The 27,810-nt window shown below is 31.5% G+C and overlaps 2 protein-coding genes across 4 annotated transcripts; both read right to left on the bottom strand.

Annotated features, from left to right (window-relative positions):
- Positions 1–2,045: 2,045 nt before the first annotated feature.
- Positions 2,046–16,899, bottom strand: LOC109621052 (uncharacterized). 3 transcript variants are annotated; one of them, XM_034482575.2, is made up of 7 exons: positions 16,807–16,899; positions 14,565–14,684; positions 12,630–12,835; positions 12,216–12,468; positions 6,604–6,822; positions 6,323–6,505; positions 2,046–3,986 (listed from the first exon to the last, which is right to left on the bottom strand). In XM_034482575.2, the coding sequence occupies exons 1-7, from the start codon at positions 16,880–16,882 to the stop codon at positions 3,721–3,723; spliced, it is 1,323 nt and encodes a 440-aa protein (XP_034338466.2). In that variant the 5' UTR covers positions 16,883–16,899; the 3' UTR covers positions 2,046–3,720. The 3 variants fall into 3 exon arrangements, 1 of the variants encoding a protein (XP_034338466.2); XR_010712491.1 differs by lacking the exons at positions 12,216–12,468; positions 12,630–12,835; positions 14,565–14,684; positions 16,807–16,899 and adding exons at positions 8,329–8,349; positions 8,638–8,746; XR_010712492.1 differs by lacking the exons at positions 12,216–12,468; positions 12,630–12,835; positions 14,565–14,684; positions 16,807–16,899 and adding an exon at positions 8,638–8,710.
- A 157-nt stretch (positions 16,900–17,056) lies between these two features.
- LOC136273479 (uncharacterized) lies at positions 17,057–23,832 on the bottom strand. Its single transcript, XM_066077916.1, has 4 exons — positions 23,734–23,832; positions 19,646–19,954; positions 17,431–17,565; positions 17,057–17,070 (listed from the first exon to the last, which is right to left on the bottom strand). The coding sequence occupies exons 1-4, from the start codon at positions 23,780–23,782 to the stop codon at positions 17,057–17,059; spliced, it is 507 nt and encodes a 168-aa protein (XP_065933988.1). The 5' UTR covers positions 23,783–23,832.
- Positions 23,833–27,810: the final 3,978 nt, after the last annotated feature.

The raw sequence follows: 27,810 nt of genomic DNA, 5'->3' as shown, positions 1-27,810 counted from the left end.
AAAACATTGAAATATTGGTTGCGTTTATCAATATTTTACCTTCCGTTAAATTCAAAACGCAGTTTAAAACGCTGAGAGACATCTATTCCGATCGCAACGAATACGTTCATGGATTATTTATATGTTTTCGATCAGTTGGGAATCATTAACTCAATGTAACTTTATGCATATGGTGGTGAATAGGTAACCATTCCCGTTAGAAATATCCGAAGGTTTAATTTTTAAACCAACGTCCAGAGCAGGAAGTAAAAGGGTGATGAATTAGTTTTTAATTTTAGTCTGCCATTGATTCTATAAGGCTTTAGTCATAAACTTTACTATCCGTTCATTGCTGTGGTTTATAATATACAATCAACACAAAAAAAAATAACAAAATAAAAAAAAAAAAAAAACATGCCATATTTTAATCTTACATAGTTCATATATTAATGTCTGGCTACTGTTTTTATCTGAATTCGAGTATTTACCTTACTGAGTATTCAGGCAACTAAATTGGATGAACATTATTTCTACTTATTTCCCCCATTGCAATATAAGTTGATGATGGACTTCTCATCACCCAAATTTATCATTTCATCTTTAAATCTTTGATCGTGTCGTGTGGTGTCTTGTCTTGATGGTAAGCTTGAATGTATAATATATATTACTGTAGAATCATTAGATTTCGTTGCGGCTCAATTATCGTGGAATTCGTGGGTACCTCTCGTCCACGAATAACTATTCAAACGAATTAATGAATTAGAGTTATAATGTCATAATTCTGTTTGTAGGTATAAGAGATTACACGAAATTACAACCCAACGAACCTGTAAATTTTAAGCAATCCGTGAAAATTGGCCCCCACGAATTTTAATGATTCCACAGCATTCAATTAAGGATAAAAAAGATCAACGAATCAAAATATGTATGATACTAAGAAATTATGATTGTTTAGTACACTATATCTATAAATCTATTTATCAAGTATTCTATGTGTTATTTAAGATTTAAATGAGGTTGTATTTGCATTGTAATTGTCATAGCATTTGTCGAGTGCCTCATATGGACACAAATGTGATCGGACGAAGCCGGTCACAAAAACAATGAGGTTTACCTGTGGATCAATTAGTTTGAGGAAAGGCACGTATAGGCTTAAAATAAATACAGGTGTTTAAGACTTAAACCGGAGAAAATCAGCCGGAATCTGGCGTCATTATAAATTAAGCGTGTAGGCGGATAACGATGGGAACAATTTATAAAGCTTTTGTTTAAATTAATCAGTAGGGGAGGGCCCGGGGGCAAATGTAATTTTTAATTTGCTACGTTTAAAGTTTAGAATTAGTAATGAAAGTGAAGCAAGGATTACGACCATAACGTTGTAAAAAGAGATTCAGGATTGTGCAGCAACTTCTCTTACGCTAATAAACACAAATAAAAGATTGAAAAGCAACCATAACTTAAACTGTGCATACAGTTGTGTTCTTTTGATTATTACATTCTGTAAGTTTTTAGAGGTGTGTATATGCTATTAAACTTTTGAATAAGGAAGGAGTCTTTTTATTATCAAACATACTTCTTATAATAAGAAATGCATGACATTTTGACACAGCCAAACGGATCATATTACTTAATGATTCTATCAGTTAAATTAAATTTGACCTTTTTGTTTTCGGATAAAGGTCAGGTCAAGGTCACTACCTTTTCCTCAATGTAAATACTGATAAAAATAAGGGTAGCTCTTTATAGTTCTGTAGACATTTGTTTAAAATTTGAAGATTCAAATCTTCAATGAAATCATAGATTATGAGAGTGTCTATCAGCTTATACTACTAAATTGGAATAAATATTTATACCAAAATTGATATTGTTTAGCCCGCATTTCCTCTAATTTTCTTAAATTTTGAAGAAATTATAATTATTTTTTTATGCTTCCAATAATAAAATATTTCTAATTTTTATGTATTATGAAGACTTTATATAAAGATATAAATTGACAGAAAAGCTAATATATTGACCGTTTCATAAGAGAGAAAAACTGATTTTAGTGATTTTTTCACAAAAATCAATGTATAGAATGGGCGCTTTAAAAAGCTTATAAAAATGTTATTTGATAGGCAAATCATATTTTAAAAACATATTCTGAAACCCAAGTATCATATTATTAGTTCACATTAGTAAAAAAAAATCCAACATTATTGTTATTGTTTTTAAAATGCTAAAACAGACTCATTATATGTAAATAATCTGCAGCAATTCTGAATTGCGCAACATGTGATATTTTCCTACGCCAATATTACGCCAAAAATATAGTCCTTGTTCCATTCTAAACATTGATTACATTTTTCTATGCCAAGTTGTATGATAGTAAAAAAGAAAGAAAAATATACTATTTTAATTTCCTTTCATCTTGATTTAATGAACAAATAATCAAATTTACGTTTGACAAGTCGAAAACCAGAAAAGACTCCTTCCTTAAAGAGGTTTGCTCCTTAGGTTTGGGTAGCCATTTTTGGTCACCTCTAGTCTGAAAATTCTGCATCACATATTAATTCTTGTAATATATTTATATTTTACAATGCCAAATAAACTATATAGAATGAAATTGTATTTAAAAAATTACAATTTTACAGAGTTTAGTAAGGGACTATATTTTGTGGCGGAAGGTTTTTAAGAAGGAAATGAACAATTTTTATAACTCAATAGTGTTAGAGTACTGTTACTTAAACTTCCTAATTTTCAGCGCAGACCAATTTTCTAGATAGCTTGTGTATTACGATATCTTCATGATATTCTGAAAAACATATTTAAACAATATTTTGATATTTCTATGGATATATTTTGGCCTATATTTTATAGAAATTAAGAAAAAATTAACTCCAACTTTGGGCTAAAATTTGCTTATTTCCGGCTATATCTCAAAATTTTGAGATGTGATCCCTACTTGTTTTACTTTTAAATGATACATTAAATGTATGTCTATTTGTATGCAAAGCTTTGGAAAGTTGACATTACTATATTTTTTTGTTTGCGTTATAATTTGATTACTCTAAAATTTTGTAACATCTGTTGCTGTGTTCATGACATTACTATAATCTAATTTGTGTTATAATTTTATTACTCATCATTCATCGTTCATTATGTACTGGCCTTTGAAGCCACCAGTAAACCAAGAATTTTTAAACTTTGACTTAGATTTTACTTTCATAGTCACTACATGTGTTCAACTTCATGCTGTATTAAAATCATAACTAAATAATAATTCAAACTATAAATATTTTTTGATTTCTTCAAATTATCAGTTTCTATGTCAAATTTTAGCAAAAATTTTAGGAAAATTTTCATTTCTGTTTGGAGCCTTAAATTTCCAAAAAATGGCATGTAACATGGGTCACAAATAGAATAGATGAACATTTTAGGTCCCCATCTGTATATCTAATTGGTTTTCGGATGATTGACAAATACTATTATTTCATGTGCCAAACTCCATAAGTTTGAATAGTATGGTTAGGATCAATTGTAATGTCACATGTTATTAAAAGTAAACCAGTTTGTTTTGTAAACTAGTGCAAATGTTTAAATGGCACAGTTGCTGAAAACCGTTTTCAAATAAAAACCATAATCAAGTAAAAAATTGATATGATTACAGCTTACAAGCAATGCTAATCACTATATTATGAGATTACAAGCTTTATGAATAAGCAAACACATTTTACGCTTAAGAAGTATTCACTGCAGTTTTGATCAGATGATAAAAATAAAAGAAGACAAATCCATGTACGCAATGGCAGAAATAACAACCGTTAAAACTCCCACACAGAACACTATTCCTAGCATCCTGGCAGAGGGTCGGGGGTCAGAGGCGCATACTTTTTGACGTCTAGCTTTAGCCGTCATATTTTTCTGTACGGACAACGAAGATCGTAGCTCTCTGATTCGTTGTTTGAGTTTTTCTGTTTCGTTTGACTTGATGGGTACCGAGCCAACCAGTGAACAAGGACACTTGCATTCTGATAAAGAAACAAAGTGATATATAATACTATAAATATCAAGGGGTATGTGCGGCCATGAGTATGTACATTTGAGTATAAGAATGTAAACATTTCTTGAACTGGCTTGTGTCAGCCTGAAACTGACCAAAAATGTTGCCAAAATAAATAAAAGCAGTAAAAATGAAGTCCCACATTACGTTTTATTTTTAAAAAGTATGCATATCAGAAAAGGACAATGCCTTTTAAATCACTCAGAACAGCTGTCAAACTGCGCAGCTTCAGACTTATTTTGAAGACTTAAAAAATCTGAAAAAATTTGAAGGAGGTGCAATGGTGTCCTCCCTACACCATTTGTTGAGAAAAAGTTTGAACAGAACTGTTCAACGTGATTATAATGGCATTGGGAACATCCGGTACTGACCATTCAACGATGGCTAGTTAGACAAACAAAGATTAGTAGAACAACCTTACTAGAGGTATTATGGTGGCATATCTCTGCCCCTTGTGTGCAAGTTATTTTTCTATCATATATGTCGACATGCAAGATAAATATGTTGACATGCAAGATAATATTATCAACATGCAACATAACCATGTTGACATGCAAGAAAATTGCAATCAGATAAGAATTATACAAAATCTCAAAAAATCTCAAATATCGCCCATCTGTAACATTTAAGATGCTAGATGTTACCTTTTTAACGTAGCTCGCGGGTTTGCTGACGTCACAATAGGAATCGACGTAAAGAGTTGACCGTCATAGTAAACTCATAATTTTATTTTAAAATGACAAATGAGATATTTAGGAGTATAGGTTAGGGTTAGGGTTAGGGTTAGGGTATATATAAAAGAAAATATTTTAAAAAGCTTATATACATGCGGTTTATGACTGTTTATACAAAGATTTATAATATCAAGTGCTGAAAATTTAAAGATGTCACATACATTGTCACATTTTGTTTTATAAAGATAAAGAATGAGTGTGCGTTAGAACGCTTCCATTTAAAGTCATGTTTTAAAATAGAATGTATGCATTAACTTCGCTTTTTTTTTTTTACAATTATAACTTCTGTAATTTGTACTACCGATTAAATTCTTAAATTTCTTTTGGCTTCAGACAACTGTTTTATTCGATTACTTACTTATAATGTCAGTAGTTGCCTGGAATTTATTATTTTTGCATTGATTGACTCAGAGTTTCATAAAAACAAAAATAGCAATTTTCTGTATCTTTACAGCCTTACATTAATTGCATTTGATAACATTCACAATAATGTCTAATAAGCATTTACATGTTCTAAACTGTGTTAAACAGCTATTCTTGTCAATAAATGCATTTCAATTTTGGTGTTCTAAGAAGTAAGGAAATGATGACGTCAGGCTAACGTCGTAATGAAAATATGAGGTTTTGAGAAATCTTTTAAATCTTTAAAGTTTTTTTTGCCAAAAATTGGCCGAGAACACATACTGATATTTTTTTATGAATCGATTCATAATTATCTCCTCTGTTTTTGTGTTGAGTATGATTAATTTCGTCTGAATCGTTTAAAAGTTTGGAGCATAGTTTTGTAATGCGTTTCTCGGTTAAAATGTGCATTTTACTATATATTTCATTGAAATGGCGTTGCTTGATTTTATTAATGACACTGTATTTGAAACACGATAACAATATTACCGCGCAGACGAATCTTAAATAAATTTTAGAAATAAAACTATAAAACCTATGGATCACGTGGACAAATTTTCGAGGTAGGTTTTCTCACAAGCAGGTAAACCCGCGAGCTACCTTAAGTCGACATGCAACTTATTTATATTAACATGCAAGATAAATATGCTGACATGCAACTTATTTATGTCAACATGCAAGTTATTTATGTCGACATGCAACTTATTTATGTCAACATGCAAGATATATATATGTTGACATGCAACTTAGTTATGTTTACATGCGAGATAAATATGTTGACATGCAATTTATAAGTTGTATGTCAACATAACTAAGTTGTATGTCGTCATAGATATGTTGCATGTCAACATATTTATCTTGCATGTTAACATCACTAAGTTGCATGTCGACATAAATAAGTTGCATGTCGACATAAAGAAGTTGCATGTTAATCGCATCTTGGATGTCAGATGTTGGTGATATTTGAGATTTTTTTAACTCTTATTTGATTGTAGTTTTCTTGCATGTCACCATAGTTATGTTGCATGTTGACATAACTATCTTGCATGTCAACATCTTTTTCTTGCATGTCGACATAATTAATAGAAAAATAACTTGCGCACAAGGGGCAGAGATATGCTACTATATAGAGGCAAATCACTTAGAAATACGGTTAAACGATACTTACCTTCACAAACAGGCGCTGTTCCACTCCAACTACCATCTTTACGACATCTTCGAATAAGATCGCCACTAACGTGTCTGTATCTAGGTGAGCATGCGTACAAAACAGTTCTTCCGGGTCTAGTAGTATTATCGTTTTGCATAATTTCTGTGTTCAGTGTTGTTGGATCGATATCTGGACACAATTCTAATGGAATTGACAATTAAAAAAATTAATTGTTCTTAAAATAAAGTAAAACAAGAAGATTCTGAGAAATCAATAATCATATTATGAAGATTACTTACTGTAACATTCTTCTGGTAGGTGCCGATCCCAGCTACCATTGTTTCTATGTGCACACGCCATGGTCACATTCTGTTCCGAAGAATATAAACCAGTTTTGCATGTTAATGTGATTTGATCTCCAACAGAAAACTTCAACGTGGAATCGTTGTATTTGTCATGATTGGATGATTCAAGTCTGCGTGTTTTTAAAGAACCAACTTCAAGTAGACAGGTAGGCACTACAAAAATATGTATTCTTAGAAATAGTAAAACATTGATTACCCATTCTTAAAAACCAGTGTTTTATCTAGCTTAATTGTTTAAAAATAGTCATTTTTGTTTTATTATCACAAAATTCAAAATATTTATGTGATTATTTATTGGCAAAGATAAGAATTATAACCCCTTTTAAGCAGATGCATTGAGATCTAAAAAGCTAATGACCATCGTCGTAACAAATACCAACAAGACACTTCTTCATGAAAAAATAATGTAGGAAAACAAGTATATGCATTTATAAATCCATCTAAACATATGACTTATACATGTAAATGGAAACTTTTCTGTTAACTTGGTAACGTAAAAGACTCATTGAGCTTTGTATATATTTTAATTTTCTTTTTTTAATGAGTTAAACTGTCAAAATGTTACTGTTCAGAAATGGTATGCTTAAAGGAGAGATAAATACTAATACTAGATATGATTAAAACCCCGATGGCAGCTTTCGAACATTTTTTATTTTACATTTTAAGATGTCGCGATAAAATGATTAGTATCTTCTCAAAACCAATTTCTGCTTTGTTGAAACAAAGTAAATCAACTATAAAATATAGTAAAATTGTGTGAAACATTCCTTCCACGTTAACTTCCAATTCCAAATGTCTTTTTTTATAACTATAATGATCAAAATATCCTAAATTCATCAAATGTTTGATTTCTAGATTTTGTTTATTAAACTAGTTTATTTCTTGTAATTAAAGAGTATCTAGTCGTACATGTAACCTAACTCTTCTGTGGTTGTGCACATATTTTGAATGTTTACTGCTTGCGATTTTACTATAAAGGTGGGTAAGGAGAACTATACACCTTAACCAAAATATTGACCTTCTGGCAACACATTCTGGCAATACATTGCGGCAATGTTGCTGCTGTATCGTTTTTCGTATGCAAATGAGATTGCGGCAATATTGCCAGAAAAACGTTGCCGCAAAAGTTTTGCTGCAACACATTGTTGCGACAACACCTTTCTGGCAATACTTGAGATTGCAGTAATATTGCCAGAAAAGTGCTACGGCAAAAATTTGCTGCAAAACTTTTCTGGCAATACATTTGCATAAGAAAAATGACATTGCAGAAATATTGGTTCAATGCATTTTCTGTGTTCTGGCATCAATGGTACAATATATGCAATATTTATAAATAATAAATGTATACAGTAAAGCAGTATAATATATTAATCTACAACCAAAGTGAAAAAAATTCTTTAATTGCCATTAGTTTTATTTTTTTAACAGATGCAAAAAGGTTACAGCAAGACAAACATTTTGCATTAAATTTGGATTTTTCAAAAATGAAAAAGACAGTTAGTAATTACACAATATTAAAGAAGTAAAACAATTATTTTATTCAACATAATATGCACAAGATAAGTATTGAATTAAAAATATGTATAATATTAGATATGATGCCTTGTGCATAGTTAACCCGAACACGAGCACTTTTCCATCCACTTTATTCGTGCGTACCTGTGTATGTATGGTAAGAAGCTACAATATTACAGAAAGGAAAAATATCAATTCATATACTATTACCCAAAAAGCATGTTCCGCAAACACAGAAAATACTATAAATGTTTAACATTAATGCAATACACAAATAACTATTACATGTGTTTACTCGTTACAATACTATGCAACTTATCGAGACTTGTAAAAACTTCACTTAATATGTAAATACTACGGTATCTTAGAAAAGACTTAAATGTTATAACAAATGAGAATTGATATAATAATTAGTAAACTTTGATTAAAACAGCAAATAATTTGTAAACTTACATTTGTGACCTGACGGCAAACTACAGTTACATTGGCGGTAAAACTGCACGGACTAACGCTCTTCAGTAAAGAAGTCATATATATATACCCTAGAAATTAATAGAATTTCGAACCCGATGGAAAAAACAATATTGCCTATCGTAACAGCACATTAGCGATCTAAAACTGGAATTTCAACATGCTTATAAAGGACACCAGTTAAAATTAATAATCTTTAAATTTAACACATTTCATAAATACAATAAACACAAATATGATGAACAAATCATGATGAAACTTGACTAAAAGTAGTCAGCCGATCAGTGACGATTTGTTGCTGCAGATAAAATGTTAACATGTTTTGCAGTTTGATTGACACAACGCGCACAGACGGATATGGACAAAAGTTCACTGTTTACCGTAAGCAAAGCTCAAACCATATAGTTCACAAGTCCTGCACAACCACTTGCTGTATTACGATTGATCGAGGCATTCGTCCTAGGCATTCCAAATGTTCTTTTTTTGACAGTCTCGTGGACATTCTGATTTCACATATAAATAATCATAAAAACAGCTATCAGAATATCACAACAACATCCACATTGGAATTCAGCACTGTTGTGTTTATGTTCCTCTCCATAATGTTAAACAAATTACGTCATCATTCTTTTTTGGTTGCCAGTTGCAGCATTCATTTAATCAGTAAGGTGACAGCTTTTGTCATGGTTTTCTTCAGGTCTGTGTAACCCAGGGCAGACCTATTGGGGGGATAAATGGATTTCATATAAAGCACATTGGCAATTGTTTTCATATTTTAAGCAGTTTCTAAGAAAAACAACTAACCATTACTAAAGCTACAATTAAATTGCTCTACTAACTCAGAGAAAAACATGAATTTTTTTTTTTTATTTCATATAAATGTAAATTTTATAAAATGCAATTACCTGTATGGTTATACATTTTCGAATTATAATTTTCTATATTTTAAATTGTTAAAATAAAGTTTTTAGATTATTTGTTCATACAAGTAAACATTAAAAAATCAAAGTACCGAAGTACTGACGGGAGTTGATTTTATCGATTGATATTTATTTAAAAATCAACGATATGTTATTTTGCACGACAAGTAGTATCTAATCTGTATCTGAATTACGCACATATTTATAATATGAATTTTCGGATTTTTTCGACAAGAATTTCGAGAGCACTCTATATGAATCATATATTGTATAATATTTAAAGATAGAATTGTATTTTATATATCAATAATCGAACAATTTCTAAACTTTGTAAGAATTCCAAGCAATATTGAACTCTAGGCTCATTAAACCAGACGCTCGGCTGTCTCTGTCAACAAGCAAGAGAGAGTTTGTCGAAGATTTACGGGGACAGCCGAGCGTCTGGTTGAACGAGACTACATTAACTCTGGCGTAGGAATACATACAACTACAAAATAATAAATTGTTCGAACTATTTAAAATCTGACTATTTTCAGAGTATCTATACATAAGCTTCCTTGAAAAAACAATGCTTCAGCATACATTACATCGAATTTGTCGATTATTTTCAAGAACTAAATCGTGTCAGCGGTGATGATTTGTGCATAGGTCCAAACACTGTTTCGGTTCCGGTTTGCCTGAGTAACTGCATAGGAGAGTTGATTAAAATCAACTCCCAAAAATAACGTGCGTTTTGCTCGATCCGATACTCGGTATTGTCTTAGGATTGGTCTCATGCGCGGATCTGAAGGGGGGGGGGGGGTCAGGGGGTCCAGACCCCCCTGCAAAATTCAAATTTCTTTAAATTACCAAAAATACGCCTCGGACCCCCTTCCCCTGGCAAACTCAAATAACTGTCGGACTCCCCCCCCCCCCCCCCCCCCCCGGAATAAATTTCTGGATCCGCGTATGGGTCTTAAACAGTGTTAAACCAATTGGTATAACGGTAGATCGCAGTATTTTGGTTTATATTCTTATAACCAACATGTTTAAACTGCCATTCAATGAATATATTTTTATTGATAAACTTACTTTTTCAAAAACGTGCTTATGCAGATGGTGCAGGGGGTGTCAACACTCGATTCCTTCACTCAGAGTCATCCTCAGTTCAGCCGTTGATTTTTTTTATTTTTTTTTTTACAGATAAACACTTCATTGACAGTGTATTTTTAACCTTGTTTACAGATAATTCCCGTATTTCATTCATTTCACCATCTCCAGTGATGGCAGGCGGCTCGATGGCAGACAACATTGCAGCATCGAATGTGAAAATTGGCGGCTAGGCTATCTCGATTTGATCGACCAATCAGCGCGCACGTAACTTAACATTGAAACAAAAGTAAAAGTGGAAACAAACAGCATACGAAATTTCTTAATTCAACATGCATCGAGCAGTTTAGATACACAAATCTGAGTAGACTGATATTTAAACTGAATAAACAAGAATATACCGCTACAAAAGAACAGACATGTCGTTATTCAAGTAAAACATGAGTTGGAAGGGGGGGGGGGGTTGATTCAACAGTCTTTTATAGTGAAACATCGTAACCATGCATAGCAGTTATATGCGATTGAAAGGAATATCATTGGATTTTTTAATTGAGACTTTCTTAGAATAAGACTTTAATCATAAAATTTTTATTAGATTTAATTTTTTCGACTTATTATGATTTTTTTTGGAAAAATATACAAAAGCAATTCATGCAATTATAATTGACAGTTTTAAACTTGTGCTGAATGTGTAAAATTTTATAAGTCTAAATTCTGGTAAAGCTTTTGCAAGCTCAGTAAACATAATCAATCAGAGAAAAAAGAAAAGTTTGTGGTAAACTTCTGGCAAATTTTGAGGTGTTATAATTTAAATCATATCTAAATAATTGACAATTTGTTAACCCCCTCCACTGCTCGGCTTCTCCTTAAATAAAAATGTTTATTATTGTTAGAAAACTTAAAATGAAATTTTTATTGTATTACTTATGCATTTATTTATTTTTTCAATTAAGTACGTGGTTTAATTTAAATGCATTTTTGCATTCAGATCAGAGAAGATTTGACACGAATTATTTCGAGCTGGAATGCAGCTTGTTAAAATAATGCAGAAGTAAAATATGATGCCTAGCAGTATTGCCAGAATTATATATTATGTATAAATTAATTAGTTCATTATTTAAATGATCAAGTACATGTAGATGTTACCAGAAAATTATTTCTGGCAGTATGATACTGAGTATAGCCAGAATATTACCAGAGGTCGTTGCAGTTAGTGTCAATATTCTAGGTGCATTTTAATATAATATTGTACAGAAATAACTCTAATAATATTGCCAGAATGTTACCAGAAGTTATTTCCGCTAGCGGCAACACTCCAGCAGTATTGCCAAAATGTTACCAGAAGTTGTTGCAGCTAGCGGCAACATTTCACTAGACGCAAAATCTGGTTTCTGGTAACAACATGTCTTGCCGCAATATTGCCGCATTGTTGCAGCAATAATTTTACTTTGGTTAGGGCAATTATATCAAGTATCTAGAAAGTTTAAAGTTAAAAGATTATATATGAATTATTAGACATTTGTTAATAATACAAATATTTTCCATATTTACCTAACATATCCATGACTTTAATAACAATAGTCACATTGTTTGTCATTTGTTCGTTAAATCCTGATCCCCAAATTCTTCCCAACATAAAAACAGCCGCATTTCCGCTGTTTCGTTTTAAAGAGGTGGGTACCCAGATTGCTACCATAGAGTCGTTGTAGCCGTACACGAGTCCCCCGTATGGCGGAGCTTCATTCATCACAGACCCGACGCCATCAAACCGGAAACCTTTGTTTGCGCCTTCTAGCACATGCAGCTTTATCAATAAAAACCAATTTTAAACAAAATAAATTTAAATTAATTTTTAATATGTTATTGCAGTTACATATATTTAATGCATTATGAGAACAAAAAGTATGTTACAATATTGATGAGTTTTTAAGTAAAAGTCCACCTTTCTGCTCAGATTTGCCATACCTGAATGTTTATCAAATTGTAAGGTGTTAAGTTTGCCATAATTTGGAAGTTATCTGCTTCAACTTCTTTCAAATGTTTTATTAGAACCCTCTCATCTCTATGAAATTCTTTCAAATCCCAAGCAGTGACTGTAAGAAATCCATCGCGAATAAGTAACTTAAAACCCTTTTCTCCCCATCCGTCTGCAACGGCTATTAACGATTCATCTGCAAGAAATTAGAGGTAATGAGGAAGTTAATCAAGTGCTATTAAGCTGATTAAGTACAGGAATCTGCCAACATTTAAAAATTGTTGGATAAAATTATTTACAGCTGGTCCTAATCCAGTCCAAAAATTCGATCGCCGACATGATAAATTATAGAAAAACTCCACTGTTTCCTGTATTGCTTTTGAATGAATTAACATGGTAAGAAATAAATAAGTAACTAGAGTTACCAAAGTTATGCAAATCAAAATGTATGCACATTGTATTCAACGTATTGGTGTTTTCGTGAACAATGAACAATTTTTGTTTTAATTGCAAACGCTTTACATTGTTATCTTTCACATGTCTTCAAAAGAGGCCTAATTAACATTTGAACGACTTTTCAAATCTTCATTTTTGAAGACCAGCCATTCTTTATAGAAATATATACATCTACGCATATGAGTTATACTGTATTTTTTTGTTTATAACTGATCTATGATATATGTTTTTGTACATTTTTTTATGCATGTCTAACATTATAATGAAGATAAATGTTAAAAGTTGATATTGAAAACAAATATAGAGATTTGTTAAAGTTCAGACGATGCCTATTTTCTTGTCATATTCAACTTGTCTGCAATTCAACCAAAGAAATAGGTTGAAATTTTGTGATTACATGATAGAAATATAGGCACGTTTTTCCCCTAGTTTTTGTGAAGAAAAGTTTAACAATTTTACTTTTTATACTTTACACCTTTTTGGGTAAATAATGTTTAATTCATAAACACTTTGAATGGTATCAGCTTTTCTTGGACGCCCATATTTATGATTACTGTAGTTTTCTAAATAAACGCAAGGAATTAATCTCCGCTTAAAATTGCGAGAAGTACATCTCGCGAATTTTAAAATCTCGCTTTTGTTTTTCAAACTGATGTAAACTAGATGAAACTATGAAAATAAATCGGCATACGCGATTTTATGTTCTTGCAATTTGATGGAAACGGTTGAATCGAGAAATTAAGTTCTCGTGTAAAACAAAGGAATCTACAGTATATGTTTTTTTTAATTTATTGTGTTTTTTTATTCATTTTTTTTTTATTTACTCATCTATTCTCAGCCCTCAAGACTTTGTCATTACGTATCCAAGCTTGTGTCAAAAATTCTTACTCCAATAAACATATCTTATGTATGTCTAGAATATAAAAAAGGTTTGTTGACATACTTGTTTTAATCTTTACCTATATGAGAGAGTCAACTAAGATCAAAGTTAAGTTTTCAATTTAATTATATTATGAAAAAGTAATCCATTTATATGTTTCGATGAAATTGCATGTTCGGCTCTTAAATGAAGAGAAAATTATTATAATTTACAGGTTATTTACTAAATAAAGAGCTCTTCAAACAGCAAATCCCTTTTTTTTTCTTTTTTTTCACAAAAGGACACCGTATCTAGTATCACAACGGTTTTAAAAGAAAATGAAAATGTTAAAAGACTACATAATACAGGACGCCAACGGATGCTGGACCAATTTCGGAGTTTATTCAAACAAAGATGGCAGATTTTTATTAAAATTAAATTTTCAATCCAATATACCCCATCACGGTAACTGCTGTACTGCTTTTTTGATAGGCAACATGACAAGGTTTGGTGTAATATGACAAACGTCAATTGTTTCCATATATATATATATATAGAGAGAGAGAGAGAGAGAGAGAGAGAGAGAGAGGATAGTTAAGAGATCAAATACAATTCAACATTCCAGTAACGTCACAAGGCGACCACAGCTGTACATGGGACTCATTTGTTCCGTAGAGCACTCCACCAAAGTGAAATATTTCCGATGTTGTATTACCCAGTGAGGACAAACCTGTTTTATATAAACAACAAACAAATCGACACAAGCTTCCAAACAACGAACACAAACTAATTGTTAATTTGAATAAAAGTGCGCATATATGTCCTTAATACGTTGATTAAAAATCGAGTTATTGTATTGTTTGAAAACCCTTTAAACTTGAGAGATATTCACAAGGTGGTTGTCATCATTTAACTTCTCGTGCATACACATGTTTATGTAATCTGACCGGTAATATGAAGGTTGTTTGGAAATTCTTGAGACACTTACTCCCTTATGAAAAAAGATAAATTCTTGAAATATCACCAGAAAATAAACCAGTATGTCTTTTATTAACATAAAAACTTTGAAGTTAATGACATCATTTGTTCATTCCTGGTAAACTAACAAACCTGCCTACTTCCAATGACCCGGCGCAACCAAAAACTCATCGCAACGTCATTTTAACGTTCTACCGTGGTCGTATGTTATAAACACGCACGGAAAACATGACTCATTCTTTATTTTTCATTTTTATTTTAAAATGGCAACAGTAACATCTATTTTCCATCAGTGTTTTTTGTCAAATTAATCGAGTTATTTTTTCCCCCAAAGTCAACTTACTGTTAAACTTCTCTTGCATTCATTTTGTATACATCTCAGAACTTTTAAAATCAGTTTGCGTGAAAAATTACTTGATATGTAGTCCTTTTGTTTATTTTTAGCTAAAGAATCAATAAAAAAAAAGATTAACTGAAGCTTTTAGCTCTTTTCCATCGTATACTTTTAATATAAGCAATTTCTTGGCAAATAAAGGTCTTCTTCTGAGGTTCACACAAATTTTATGTGTATTCGCGCGCCGCCTTGACGTCAAAGTTCAATAATTCAGTCTGATTTCAATAGCTAGATAAACATTTAAGTACTATCTTCGTATTTCAACTCGAACACTAGTAAAACTTACACAAAAGTTAGTCATAATAAAAAGCAAAATAAACATTCATAATTTTTATCATGAATTGTGGGACAAACGGCACTTAAAATCAAATTGTTTAAGTTTTAAACTCCAAATTTGTGCCTGCAACGGGTACCCCGACCACTAACTTGTTTATGTACCGTATTAAACAAACTTTTTTAAAAAAATTTTGTAAACTTTATAACTTTGCTTGATTACTCGGTTAGGTTTCTTAAATGTTCATGCCAATTTTTTTTAAAATTCGCCTATTAGAAACAGAGATATTTGTGTTGTCTCAATAATTTCCGAACAGTACCATCGTTAGATTGAAGTAAATAAATATCAAATCATTTTCTTTCTAGAAGTGTTCGACGATGACTATAAGTGTTTTTATTTTTAATATCGTGAGCAGCTTTAAATACAAATCAACTTAAATCAAATAAATTATCTCTGTATTTTGTACACCACGATTCAATCACAAATGATCACATTCGTAACCAATTTCCCTCACAAGAACCCCCATCTTTAGCATAGATCTATCTCAATACATATAATTCTCATAAAAGTAGAGGAACATATCACTAAACAAACATTCTTATTGACAAGAAACGAAAAAAGAAATCCAACACCATTCATATTCTGTGAAATCAATGTGATGTAGTAGAAATCAAAATATGACGTCACAATCAAAATATGACGTCAATCAAGTCAATCGCATTACCTATGCGTACTAGGCATGACGTAAGAAATCTAACGATAATATTCTCCCTTAAGAATTTAAATAAAATTTATTCGTGTATGTTTTCGTTCATAACTTCACAATAGGATAAAAAAACGGTTTAACTTGGTTCGAAATAGTGTTTATAAAAAGGGCAACTAGTTTCTAAAGCCAAACCCATGCTTTTGTGTTGTTCTTGCTTTTTTACATATTGTATTGCTTTAATGACTTGTATTCGGGCGATATGAGAGATCATTATTCTTATGATGGTAACATGTGCATTTAATGCAGTCTAAATCCATTATGTAGAATTTGAGTGACCAACAAAATTAAGTCATCTTAACAAACTGATTGGCAATCACCAAAATACTTGTAATTCACATCTAAGTGATATGAGTATTGCTTACCGATACTGCAAACAATGACAAATAAGCAATTTGCTTGACTAGTTGATTGATTTTGTCAGTATATGTTAACATATCTACCTTGGCCCTGGGATAGAGTGTGCCCTTTTCGTATTTGTACAACGATCAAGTCGGGATATCTATTTAATGAATGCATCAATATTTCATTTACACATCCCTCTGAAATAAAGTAAAATTTTCAAAAATTTAAGCATTCAATTTATCACTTGTTCACCCTCGACTTATACAGATCATGACCAAGGTGTTGGTTTGAATTTATTCATACAACTGTATCTCTTCTTTATTTGATAATTGTATGACACACTTAAATTCAGATGATCAAAGCTGGGAGACAATTTGATATATTTTTAAAATTTATATCTTGTTTTTATGGTGGCATAGTTCTGCCACCACTTGTCAGATAATCATGTTGACTTGTCAAATCTTGATGTTGACTTGTCAGATAATTATGTTGATTTGTCAAATCTTTATGTCGACTTTTCACTTATTCACGTGTTGGAAAAAATTCAACAGTAAAACGTTTCCACGCCTACTTTGTGCCATCCAGTTGACATATTATTTTCTGACAAGTCGTAAGTTATATATGATTATATAAGGAATAATAAACACGTTTATATGGCTTCAATTGCACAAGAATTTCATTCAATTTTATAAAATTTTTGATTCTCCAAGTTTGATTTAAACTTCGGTTAGTAACCCTAGTTGTGTTACTCCAAGTAGGCGGAGGAAGGTCACGTGATCGCCACACCTTTGCCTGAACAGCAATGGATTCATACCTCCGATTGAGATATTTAGGACCACTCCATTTAGATTCATCTCCTATCAAATTTTAAATGATAAAAACCTAATAAATCTGATGTTTAATGAATTTGGACCGCTTCATCCTTTTTCATTTTTTAACGACCTAAAATATCAAAATATGTTACAAAGTGTTTGTAACGGGATGAGCGGAGGCTACTCCAAACAACAACAAGACATCTTAAATTTAACAAAATTTAATAACAAAAAAAAATAAGAGAAAGAAAGAAAAGATAGAAATATAAACACTAAACCACACAAACACTCACACAACTTTCACTCAACAAGAAAAAATATGATGTTTATACAAATGACCAAAATAAATTAGAAGAGTGTCCGAATCTCCAGGGCTGTAGTCCTGGACCAACTACGGACAACCACAACTAGAGTAGTTTCGTCACCACGATCATCATCATCACCACTATCGTCAACATCATCAACTACAACACCATAATCATAAAAGACATCATCGTCATCACCATAATCATCTACTTCATCATCATCACCGACGTCACCATGAACGACATCATCTACATCATCTTCATCGACATGATCATCATCATCGTCGTCGTCATCATCACCATACATTCATCGTCGTCATCAACATGAACATCGCATCGTCATCGACTTCACCATGAACGACATCATCTACACCATCATCATCGACATGACCATCATCATCATCGTAGTCATCGACATCACCATAACATCATCATCTTCTCAACATCAACAATATGACACTACAATAAGTGTACAAGTGACACCATAACACCATAATAAAAACAATATTGTATAATACATCATATAAGTATCTCACTGATAGTATCAAACTATGATAATGTATAAATAGTATTATATTAAAGGCAACATCTCAAAATATTGTAAGTATATGGTAACTAAGTTATTTGTTTACAGTAAACAATATGGCGTCTGAGACTTCCGGTGACGCACTTCCGCCCAAGTAGTTAAGTGGAAAAAGTGACAATAAATTGTAAAATAAAATAACGCATAGAAAATAGCCCTTTAAATCACCGTTTCTTTATACAGCAATAGCAAAAACCGTACTATAGAAAAAGACGAATTCCATTTAAACACTCTCGCTAAAGTCACACATCAGTGAACACACAGGTAACTCTACAGTGAACAATGGTCAAGGTGACTTTATAGGACGACTGCGTAATACTAATAAAAAGGCAAAAATTTACAAATAAACTACACCAAACTAAATAAATACTTACCACGGTCAGCTATCCGTGTCCGCGTCAAATGCTGAACTTGTGAAACTAAAACATGCCACACAGGCTTCTAACACGATACCCCCTTCACACACTAAGCACGTCTTTATCGCTGGACAGCTCGGCCGGGTATAACTTAGCGCCTATTGTTAGGATCGGCCAAGCACGTTGCAAAGAATTATGGGAAAAATAAAATCGGGTGTGTTCGATATGAACAGTGATTGTCACAGTGTTAATAATAAACAGCAAGATATAACGTTTATCAGGATATGATATTGCCTCGACACGTAATTAAATCCTGTGAAACCTGAAGGGCCAACCAACTCTATATACGTTGGAGAAAAACAAAATATTTTCAATTATATATTTAACATGTTATGTTTTAAAACGCCACTGTCAAACAAAAGGCCCGCGGGGGATCATTGGGACGTCAAAAATATGACCTCTCCACTCGTTGAAACGTTCACACAAAAAAAATCTGCAAATCACAGGTTCATATTGGGAAACATATTTGCAATAATATTTACTCCTTTTAAAAACCTTGTAGAGATCTCATATATCCTATTTTATTACATTGATATTTAAGTTAGTTTTCATGATTTATAGACCAATTCTTATTCAGGTTTTCAATAAGGAACGTGAAATGCTTAGAAGTTACATGAACATTTTCAGAACCTTTTTTTATATTAAAAAAATGTTTAGTGTACCAAAGCTTTTGATAGATGTAGTTAACCTGAGTAATTAGCCGCTTATCATTATCTAAAACCATAATAATTTTGATGATAAAAGAGAACAAGAATTCACAGATATTTATTGGCTTTGATTTAGGAAATGACACACGTGCACTTTTATAGCAAATTGTTTACCTGTATATATTGCTGTCCAGTTCCTTTTCCGGTTGTTGTTGTTGATATGTGAGACAAATATATCGATGTGAGTTAAGTTGTAGACGAACACCACGCCCCCATACAGTGTACCAGTGTCGTCATCCTGCTGGGAGGAACCAAACGCGGGAAATATAAACCCAGTATCTGTACGACCTTCGACCTTGACATAAGCAGGATCTTCGTTAAGGTCATGCCGGAGGGTCAGTCTTGAATGTTCAGAGTTTGCGGTCATCGGTCTCCAAACACTCACATAGCTAGGGTTGGATCGAATTAACATTGCATCTGAACCTTAAAAAAGACCAATATTAATTAAGGCAGTGTATCATCCTAGCCTTATTGTTTGATTTCAAATCTATTGTAGTTAATATTAACTCTCTGAATCATGTTTGTAAACTTTAACCCACTTACATTTAGGTCACCTAATTTGATTTGAATACAAATTAACATATTCCTAGAATCCAAAACTTTATCATGTCAAATTGAAACTAATTACATATCTATACAATCTGCACTTTTTTAAAATGATTCTTTACATTAGAAACCTTCCTTTTCAAATCGAGTTGTACTTGTTAAAGAAATTGTTGAATGTAGGTACAAAAATTGAAAGGAAAATTTATGCAGCTTTTTACCATATTTTAAAAATAATCTCTCTTTTCAATTTGACCATTGTGCATGATTTAAAAAAAACAATAATTGATGTAATAATTATGCTTAATGTAAAATACCTATGACAAATCACAATCGGGCTATAAATTGTCACAAACGACCTAGCATGCGTATTTTTGACAAGGTCGTTGTATCGACTACAGAACTTATGAAACGTGACTTCAATCCTGACTGTTGATTATTTTGTTTTATCAACTTGTTTAAGAGACAGGGTCCATTTATGATAGGAAAATATCGATATTGTTTCTTTTCTTGATATATTTATTTTGCTAAAAATCGAAATGGATATTATTAATTTAATATATTGTAATGATTATGCCTCATTACAATAAACGTTGTGATAAATTAGATTTGGGTGAGGAAATGGAATAACCTGACTACCCTTGGAGTGGACTACTCCAAGGTTATATAAACAGCTGTGCTGTAGAGTCTCGAAGAGTCGTATGGAAACAGCAGAGAAGAAACTTGTGATAGAAAGAAAAAGAAGAGTTAAGAGGTAGGGTTAAATAGAAACTAGTGGCAAGAAACCCAGGGAATTGAGGTGAGGTGCTTGTTGTAGTAAATCTAAAGAAGATTGAGACACCAAGTACCTCTCTCTCAATAGGAACCGGGTAAAGACGCACAGTACAGAAAGCCCACCTCACACATTATCCCCGTTTATTATTGATAGTGATTTAAACGTTACCAAATTAGAAAAAAATTATTATACCAATCATTATTAACTCAGGTAGAGTTACAGGAAAATTAATTTCATATATTATCCCCGAGAACCCAGGACAAAACACGTTACAATATGTAAAAGTTTGCTTTATAAGATATGGAAATGTTTCAAAAGTTGAAAGGAGTCCCACTTTTTGATCAACATTAAGGCGAATTGATCCCTGGTGACGCCAGTGAAACACTTTTGGTTTCCCACACCAAAGATGCTGTCTTAAGCTTGTATTTGTTAGGATAGCAACGCCTTTCTGTCATATTTTGGAATGAGGATACATGCCGCTCCAACAAAAAATAGCAATATCAATAAATAAGTTATTGAGAGTAGTGCAAGTATCTAGTAAACATATCGGTTTGTATTAAACTCTCCTTGAACCAATAGTTCATCAATTTATAATATATTCAAATCATTCTATGCATAATTTACGGCAAAAGCAGGGATATTTGTTATCTTAACCTCCTGCGTCTTTGTTCATCACCAGTGATAAAAAAATATCAATACTATTAAGTAATCTTATTAATCGATTTGCTTAAACCTTTAAAAAATTGAAGCACAATATATCAAGTGGATGCGGCTTTGGATGGGTACTGGTTTTCATATTATGCTTACTTGAAAAGGACAATAAGATAAAATGTAAATAATTTTTGGCTATACTCCAATCAAGTTTCCTTTTCACAGAAATAAAATATTACATTGGTGCTGAATCCATTAAAATGTATAAAAGAAAGGTAATTAGCCGCTAAATGACCCCCTATGCCAGCCATTAGGACCTCGAGTAATATATTTACAATTTAAGTAAAACTTTAATTGTTTTCTCCTTACTTATGCATTGTTTTTAAATTTTTGTGTCAGATATTAAATTAATGTACGTATATATTGAAAACTTTAAAAAATAACTGACTATTCAAGTTTATTGCTTTTGTTATATGTAAATGTTTAAGAGTTCTTTTTTTCGACTATTTGAAAAAAGTAAGTGCTTATGTGTCTGCAATAACAAGTGTTTATTTTGGCGGCAAATATGCATTCCTATTTGATGAATTAAAAAAATCCAATGAACAAATACATTTCAATTTAAACGTACATTTTTGTTATTAACTGTATTAATGTTTCACGTTAATCAGGTTTACCAGTTCAGTTGGATAAAGGCCCCCTTCAAGTTTGAAAAAAAACCCCAACATTTTCGGTTTTAGAATTACCATAAGAAATAGTTTAATTTTTAAAGAAAATTAACAATTGTTCCACTTTGAATGAATTATGGATCTTTTGTGACACGAAAAGGCAAACAAAATATTGATTTCTCATATAAGGGAAACAGCTGTTATCTGTAACTTTTACTTGTGTGGATGAAACATTGGTTGGAGTGAAACGAATGTGTCATCTAAGGCGATTTAAATTATTTATAAAGGCATTAACTGTTAATTGATTTTTCTGGCATCTACATCTGTATATGTAATTTTTATTGTCAAAATTAGTACAGTATTGAACACCTTTAATTTCACACCATCTATATCATCAAAAATAAAACTTTTGTTATCAAAGTCTAATCTTACTGCTTTAACTATATACTATTCAATAAATTTATAAAATATCCCGTTACAAAACTATTTGATCAATAATTCACTGCAAAGACAGAAAAAAACTTGTGTTCTTAACCTTGGGAGACAAGTTCCTATCGATGTACTTGGTACAAATATATGAATAAAAACTTTTTTATTTAAAAAAATAATCAAAGTAGTTATAGGGGAAGAAGAGCTGGTTGGGTGGTAATGTTCATCTATTTTGATTATACAAATCTTAGACTGGAAACATTAAACTGCGTTAGTGTACGATGAAACCTTTAATCAAGAAACTGTTTATCAAATTTGTTTTGAATCTCTGTAATTTCATTTAGCTAAACAATGTCAAAATATATCTATTCTTCTAAAAAAGTATCAAGTATTTCGAATACAAATTTCAAAGTGGGATAACATCGACAATATCAACACACTTTAAAAAAGAAATTGATAAAGGACGTTAACTTGTTTTCTTATTTAATATATCTCAATCCTTTATGTTTTTTGTTAAATCCATGTAATTATATCTAAATTTGAAGATCAATATGTAAACAATCAAATTGAACAAAAATGTTAGTATGTTGCATTTTCTATACATGCTTTAGGGGCTCACACAGTAACGCTATTCAAACAATCATGTCGACGACTGCTCTTTTAGTAAACATTACACTGATTTTCTACTGATTTTCAAATAATAAAGATATTAAAACTAGAGTATATGAACAAATATATTGTTTTAGATAACAAACTCTTTCGTGTTTTTAAGAATATAACGTATCAGTGTTAAAGTCCCAATCATTTTGTAATTGAATAATAATTTAATACTCAGAATATGAATTCACTAAAACGTCAGTATTTATTGTTTAAAATCATTATGATATTAACTATACCTGCTAAAAGACATAATTTCAATCATTGTAACAGCTCTTAAACACAATCATTTAGTAAAAATGCAGTACTCAAGATATGCATAGTGTAAACTTCCAGTAAAATATGCTAACTATCAACAATATTTTCAAAAAAATGGTGATAAATAAAGCAAAGAATAGGGTACAAAGAGTTTGGAGATAAATTTTAAAGTCATGAAAAAATAATAAAACCTTAGTTTTGCAATAAAATTCGATAAAACTTACCAATTAATCGGGTGCTCCAAAGAAGGAGAAAGCTCAGACCCGTCCGCATATTCTACGTGTATTTTCAATATTTGTGTTATCGGCACATATTGTGTAGTATCATTCTGAACGTTTTAATATTTAAGGATTGTTTGACTTCCCTTTTGTGAATCGATAACAAGTGTTCGTCATACACACTTTTTGAGTTTTCTGAAATATACAATATATAACAGTGTTTCTCCATTCTTTAAAATACAGCCATTTCGATATATTACAAACGTTTCTGGTCAATAATCTGCTTGTCCCAATTGCCTTCCTATTTATTAAAAACATATTTTTTCGGTATCTTGTTTTGTTATTGACAATAATTTAAGAAAATGAAATATTGGGGCATGCCCTACGTATGAACATGCTCAAGGCGAGGCAAGCTACTAACAATCAAGTGGATGACACAACGACAATAACAAACTGTCAACCATCTTAAAAATCCATAGAATGAAATACAAATTCAAAGCAGAGCAACACGGACCTCTAAAAAGATAGAGATAGGATCAGGTGCCTAGGAGGAGTGAGCATCCTCTGCTGACCGGTCACACTCGCCGTGTGGTCTTTGTCGTAATCGGGAAAAAACGGAAAAGTCCATAGACAATAAGGCGATTAATTAAGGTCTAATAATTCGTACAAAAAACTTTTGACAGCATGCGACCCAGTGGAAGATTGTATTTGCTGACAAGATCGTTGTAACGACCGAAGAACTTACGAAAAGATGACTTCAAACGTGATTGTTGATAGTCCAGATTTATCCATTTGTTTGTCAGTAGCTCGCCTCGCCTTAGAAACTGTTTATACGAAGAGCAAGCCCTTGTGTATCGAATTAACCGAGAGAGAAAAACACCATATGCAGGCGGTGAAGGTACATTGCTACATAAGTAAGGAAAGCTGACTTTAGAAAAATTGAAGTCATCGCGTTTATCATAACGTTTTGTTGTTAGGTTACCATTAATGTCCATTTCCAGTAAAATATCCAGATATGAAACAGATGACGCATACTCTGTGATATCTTTTATTTCACAGAGTTCACTGGGATATATCGAGTCGACCTAAGTATGGAAATAACGATTGTTAATTAATTAAACGTCGTCAATATACCTAAATGTTGAGTTGAAGACCACAGCTAGTGATTTATTTTTTATTTTTTCATGTACACGTTTTTGAATATATTTTGCTTCATAGGAATAAACAAAATAGGTCTGCTAACAATGGGGCACAATTGGTACCCATGGGAATTCCAACAGATTGTTGGAAGACTAGATTTACAAAACTAAATACATTGTATCTATCAGAAACTCAAGCATCTTTAAATGTCAACTTTAGAATACTTGTGTGTGCAATCATAACGATTTTTAAACAATGATTTTTTAGATTTCCAATGACAAGGTAAGCATTTTTACGACTTCCATTTTTTATTGCAGAAACAACTGTCGATGATTTCAAAAAGCCTAGATTTTAATTTGTCATGGGGAATGGTTGTGTAAAGCGTTGAAAATTCGTACGTTTTGATGTTATTGATTTTGGTAAGATTTTGTGATTTCAAAGTTTCTAATAATTCTTTAGAGTTTTTTAGTATCCAGATCTGCTTCACACCACTTGTTTATTGTTTAATGTTGCACAGTACTCTTGAAGTATCCTTCACTACTGTAAGAATTTTAGTAAGGAGTAAAGATAAAGGTTTGGTAGAACATTTACTGGAACCTGCTATATATCTTTGTTTGTATGAACTTTTGTAAAGCTAACGAATCCAGTACAAAAAAGGTAAATCAAATTCATTTTGTTTATTTAAGATATTAAAGATACCCATAAATGATTTTTGATTTTGAAGTAATTTCTGCTTAGAAAGGCTGCTATGGGGTGTAAGTAGGATAACTATGTGTAGAATTGAAACCTATTTTTTTAAATATGTAATTTATATAATGTATCTTACGAACAAAGACAGTGTTGTTACTTGCCTTATCAGCAGGGACCAGTACATACTGATCGTGCAGTCTATCTAGTTCCTTTCTCACCTCTGCTTAATTGATACGTCACTGTATGTAAATGACAAAATAAAACATAAAGGTCAGGAAGGAATGCAGTTATTTTGAAAGAGGTCTTCAAACGTAAAATTTCTGCAAAGTTTGCATAAAATAGATTTAGACTTTATATTTGCATAGTTTTTCTCTGAAAACAATACAATTTTGATACAAAGTAGATGTAAATGTATAGCAGCGCCTACAAACACGTTTTGAACACAGCACAAGGTAAAAGTTTGCCTGAAAATATGAAATGCTATGCTTAGCGTTATTAATATTTTAAAGAAATCACGATTTTAAAATTTTTTCTCTAGAACACTTTCCGCACGAAAAAAAAATAATTTCCTGCAAAACTTCCTATTTATTAGGTTTTGATGTTTTTTTTATAAAATAAATGTTGTGTAATAATCATTTATCTTAAAGTACTAACGGTAGTATAACTGTGTGCCGAGTTTACATGTATAGTACATGTTTATATAATGTATCATCAATATAAGCATGTTTAATCATGGCAATAATGTGGGAAACCGTGTAAATAAAAATTATTATAAGAACAATTAAATTTTTTTGTAACCTTTGTTTTCTCAATGCATGAAAATATTCACATTTGGTGTTAATTCCCTCTTATTTTAATCTTTGACGTTAAAGTTTTAATAACACACGTCAAATCTAGCACAAGTACATGTAGATGTCATCATGCATTTTGATCCATAATTGTAAGATCAAGTGAAACTTTCGAAGAAAGATAATAAATTTGAGATGCACTATTCAAAAAAGAAATCGTAGAACTCAAAACAAGTTTTCCCTGCAACGATTTGCAGCCACACAGAAGCCCGCTAAATGACAAACTGTATGACTGTTTCATCTGTTATTCATATCCCTGATAAAGAACTAATTATAATGCGCTATATTTAAATTGTTTGCATGTCCTGGTGTCTTAAAGGACAGATATAAAGAAATAAGGATTCAGTGCTTAAGTCAAGGCATTTACCTTCAATTTACATCAGCAAATATAATAAATATAAGCTACAAATTTAGATAAAACACACGATATTAAGTTTTAGAGGATGCTGAGAGAGAGAGAGAGAGAGAGAGAGAGAGAGAGAGAGAGAGAGAGAGAGAGAGACAGAGAGAGACAGAGAGACAGAGAGAGTAAAAATGTCTCTTTACCGCGTCAGTATAAATGAAGAAGGGATTCATGGATTGCAAGCTACGTATGGAGTGAATGTGTTAGATCCTAAATTATGTGCATTGGACTCTAGGTACAGACCGGTTGTCTTTATGAGAGAACTATGTCGGCGATGTCTCTACTGGTTATGTTATAGTGTTTATGGTATCTTGTTGCTTAAACTTTATCATACAGGGAGATATAATTAAATTTCTTATGTTGTACCATTTATTTGTATAAAGATCAGTTTTCCAACATAAATGGAAAAATGTTTGTTTAATAAAACAAAAAACAAATTAAGGGTTCATTTGAAATTTAAACTAAATACAAACATATTTTCTTTGATTGAAAAAAAAGTAAATTGACATGTTTTCAAAATAAGCAGAGTTTATAAAGATTATTTGTGGAATAATGTAAATCAAATAAACACAAATAAAAATAACAAAGGTTATATTGTTAAATGATAAAATATCGTTCATAAGTCTCAAACACCCTAACTGAGAACACCAATATCACATGATCAGAAAAAAATAAATTAACGAAACTATTATTTCACGTCGACTTTCATAATATATTGATATTGACCTGATAAAAAAATAACACCATTGCTTTATGATTAAATACAGAATATACAACAATAATAATATAAAAAGCTAACTTGGAGCCATTGAAATCATCTTTACTTAAATGAAACTACTCTATTTTTGTCTATAGATAACAACAATTTACGTGTAATGTGTTCTAGATCAATAAACGAAAAAAAAAAAAAACTTCAAAGGAATTTTTTTTTCAAACTTTCATACGTATTCAGTTACAAACTATCAGCAAATAATAAAAAAAATTAAAGATGGCAAAAATTAA

This window comes from Magallana gigas, chromosome 3 (genome assembly GCF_963853765.1).
Source record: "Magallana gigas chromosome 3, xbMagGiga1.1, whole genome shotgun sequence".
NCBI lineage: Eukaryota > Metazoa > Mollusca > Bivalvia > Ostreida > Ostreidae > Magallana > Magallana gigas.
Note: the sequence above shows the minus strand (reverse complement) of the source record. Positions and strands in the feature narration are given on the sequence as shown.